This window comes from Tupaia chinensis, unplaced genomic scaffold (assembly GCF_000334495.1).
Source record: "Tupaia chinensis unplaced genomic scaffold, TupChi_1.0 Scaffold000226_1, whole genome shotgun sequence".
NCBI lineage: Eukaryota > Metazoa > Chordata > Mammalia > Scandentia > Tupaiidae > Tupaia > Tupaia belangeri.
Window position 1 is genome coordinate 4194136 of NW_006159701.1, and position 3924 is coordinate 4198059.

Genomic DNA, 3924 nt, shown 5'->3' on the forward strand with positions numbered 1-3924 from the left:
AACAGGGCATGATCACACTGCAATCTCATCTCTATTTCTCTATCCTGTCTGGATTTTGGGCATGCATACACACACACCTGGCATGCATGTTTTTCAAGCCACCTAGGGCTGGGCCATGTGGGATCTGGCTCCCTTAACCACAAAGCTATGGAGCTGGGCCCTTTCTTTCTCTCACTCATTCTCTGTCTCTAATCTCATGAATGAAATAAAAAATTTAAAAACTCAGGTCAGTAGGTGGCATAGTGGTTAAGGTGCTGGATACTCCCACATGCCTAACCACAGTTCGAGTCCCGGATCTGGTGACTTGTTTTCTCACTTTCTTTCTCTCTCCTTGTGTCTCCCTTTAGTCAAAGGAAAACAAATGCATGAATAAATAAAATTAAATAAATATTTGGAAAAAAAATTAAAAACTTTGGGGCCAGCAGGTGGCATGGTGGTTAAGGTGTTGGACTCCCACATGGCCAACCATGGTTCAAGTCTTGGACCTGGCGTTTTGCTCTCTCTCTTTCTCTCTCTCTCTTTCTCTCATCAAATTAAATAAAAAATAATAACACATAAAATTAAATAAATATTTTTAAAGAACTTTTTAAAAATTAGCATAGCTATGCTACACAAAGCTCAGTACAGCCCTCAGTGAGTGCTTGCTATTGTTATAATCGGGCTCCTTGTCCAGTGTTCTCTTCACAACTCAGCTGCCTTTGAGCAGAAACTCCCTAAGGGAGTCTGAGAGACTCTAGAATGACCCACATCCCACCAGCTGGGGTCTCCCAGCTTCTCAGCAAATCCTGCTGCACTGGAAGGAGGACATGCACCTGACTACAGATAGAGCTCACGCAGGCAGACAGACAGACAGACACCAACATCTCCTTGGAGGCCCAGGGGCTGCAGTCACCGTCCTACATGAAATAAAGCCACTAAAAGCCCCAGGCATGTGAAACATTGAAATGAATATCTCAGGCTGCTCCCTGCCAGAAGCCAGGACCACATAACTGAGCAGAAGACCTTGAGCCATTGAGCGCCATGACCTAGACACACTAGCTGTATTTTTAGCCTCTTGTGCACTGTTTCCATCACCTGTGCTGGGCTTTCAGCTGGAACAGAGAAGGTGGGGGCGGGGAGGGCTGCAGGGGTGCTTTCTCATAGCGGCCAGCAGGAGCTTGTACGCTATTTCAGAGTTCTGTTGTACATACGGCCAGTTTCATGGCCATGTGACCTGTGAAGTGACACAGGTTCCCATGCTTGGAAGGGCCCCACAGTTGCTTCAATGCTCTGCTGTGCCCATTTTGAAAATCTTTATTTTTTAAGTTCATTTATTTCCTCTATGAATGAATGAGGAACGGAGACAGAGAAATAGTACTCCCAACAGGGGTTTGACTCCATGATCCGCCCCAGTTCCAGCCAGCTCTCGATCGTGGGCACATGTGTCCGCTAAACTCAAGGAGGTCTCTGAATATAAACCTGCAACCTTCATCAGCCTCAGGGTCACGTGACCACAGTGCCAGGTCCAGCTCCCTCACCTTGGCACTCTTCATCATTTCGAACAAAGGACCCCACCTGTTCATTTCCCACTGGGCCGTACAAATTACATAGCCAGTCCTGCTTGTATACTGGCTGAGAGAGCCAAATGAAAGAAGGTAGCTGATGGGGCCAGCAAGTAGTGTGGTGGTTGAGGTGCTGGACTCCCATATGGCTGAGAGTGCTTCGAATCCTGGACCTGGTGGCTTGCTTTCTCACTTTTCCCCTCTCTCTCCCTCTGGTGAATATGTGTGCCCTATAGCAAATTAAATAATAATAATAATAATAATAATAATAGGGCCAAAAGGTAGTGAGGTGGTTAAGAGGCTGGATTCCCACATGCCCCACCGGTGGTTTGAGTCCCAGATCTGGAAGCTTGCATTCTCACTTTCTCTCTCTCTCTCTTTCTCTCAGTGCATGTGACCTATAGCAAATTAAATAATAATAATCATGATAATAATAAATAAAAATAAATAATTCTTTAAAAATAATAATAAATTAAATTAAATAATTATTTTTTAAAAGAAGAAAGAAGGTGGCTGATGCCACCCAGCAGGGATGCTCCCCTATAGGGACCAGACAGACTGAAAACACTATTACGAGGCATGGATTCCCAGACTTAGCCAAATAAACCTCGCTTGGGGAGATCCGAATGTCCTGTGTGCTCCTTATTTTTCTTTGGATCCAGGAGAGGCGGAAAGTGCCTCTTAGAGAACTGTGTCCTGCTTGGTGAAGTTCCTTTCACAGCATCTTATTTACAGTGGTCTTCGGGTCATTGTCTTGTCTCAGAGTTACTGTGTGGTCCCTAAAATTCGCACTTTCTCCTTTGGTGGACTAGAAGGTGAGTTCTAGGAGGAAGATTTGGGCCTGCCTTATTGGTAGCTGTGTCTTTCTGCTTGGCCTGTTCGCACTGAGTAAGTGAGGATGAGGGGAGGTTCACCTTTCATCTTCTCATTCCATTCTCTTCCAAGGTGCTCCAAGCCAGCCAAGGCCCAAGGTGGGGTAGAGAGCTCGCCAGCATGCTCGAAAAGCTGGGCCTAAAATTGTGGAGAAGAGAGAGGCCGAGACAGCAGGTAGGATGTAAACGTGTGTCCCCAAGGGACCGGGATGTATCTGGGTGGTGTCCCCGTGCTCCAATACAGAGCTCAGAGGATTCTCAGACTCGGGAGTGACACAGTGAAAACAACGACTGAACAAGATCCTTCTTGCCACGGTGCTGGGTCGTGTGGGTGGGGAGGGACGGAGGTTGAGAGGCCTCGTGGGAGGTAGCTATGCCCTTGGGGCCCGGGCCCTGAGTACAACCGTAGGGGTCAGGGAAGGAGGTTTGGGGGTGCAATGCGGGGCCTGGAAGTTGGTGAGCCGGTGGCTCCGGGACAGTGAGGGAGTGCGGGAGCAGGTGTACCCCAGGCAATCCTGGGAGCCCGGGGGCGGGTACCGCCCAGTCGGGCTCTGGGCGCGGCAAGTCGACGCAGTGGTGCAGACGTTCCCGCTGCCGCGCCGAGCGCAGGCCCGCACTTGTAAGCCCGGGACGAGGGACTTGAAAGCGCCCGGCTCGCCGCCCGGACCTGCCTCGCTGCGCGTCACCAGGGCTCTTTAGGCGGGAGCGCAAGGAAAATTCCCTCTGCCTGGGGGAGTGTGAGGGAGGAGGGAGGCCCAGGACCGCCCCGGGGTTGCCGCTAGAGGAAGACCTCGGGGGAATCAAAGGGCCTGCCACAAGAAGGCATAGTTTCGCAAGACATGCGCTCTCCGAGCCCCAGTATCCCCGGTCTGTAAGTTAAGCAGAGCTAGCCCTCCTTTACTGGGCTTTGTGTTTTTTTGGGCGCTCCACTCACTTTTCTCTCTTCTAACCCTGTGGAAGCCTCTTGTTATTCCTATTTTTGAGATGGCTGAGACGCGGGCAGATCAGGAAACCGGTACTTGGTGCCACAAGATGTGTGATATTTAGAACCAGGGCTCAGTATAGCTGCAAGACTTGGGGTGGGGAAAGAAACTCGCTGTTTTCTGAACTCCTCCTGTGCGAGCCTACGAGTTCCATGCATTTTATTCCATGTCCTACAACCACTTTGGAGAGCAGTTGCTATGTCATCACCCCCATTTGACAGTGGAGGAAACTGAGGTAAAAGCTATTTTCTCATTGTTTCTTTAAACCTACCGATCAAGGGACCGAGTGGGATATGAAATTGCACAGGCTGACTCTTTTTAACCACTACAATGAGCCAAGAAGAAAAAAGCTTTGCAAACTGCCGATCTGATTATTACTGCTGTGGTTGAGCCCGCGCGTGGGTCACGACCCGAGTGAGGGTGGAGCAGGGGTCACTGGGAGCCCAGCCCGCTTTAGCCCAGCCAAACCTCAGCGTGGGGACTCGGAGGCGTGGCCCGAGGCCCCGCCCGTCACCTGCTGGCCCCGCC

The 3924-nt window shown here is 50.2% G+C and overlaps 1 protein-coding gene across 1 annotated transcript in view; it reads left to right on the forward strand.

Moving 5' to 3' along the window:
• The first annotated feature begins 1378 nt into the window (after positions 1–1378).
• The window catches only part of KREMEN1 (kringle containing transmembrane protein 1), an 84706-nt gene continuing 82160 nt past the window's right edge, over positions 1379–3924 (forward strand). The window contains exons 1-2 of the mRNA XM_027771581.1: positions 1379–1411; positions 2522–2588. Coding sequence (XP_027627382.1) covers positions 1379–1411; positions 2522–2588 — 100 coding nt within the window. The remainder of the gene's footprint in view (positions 1412–2521; positions 2589–3924) is intronic.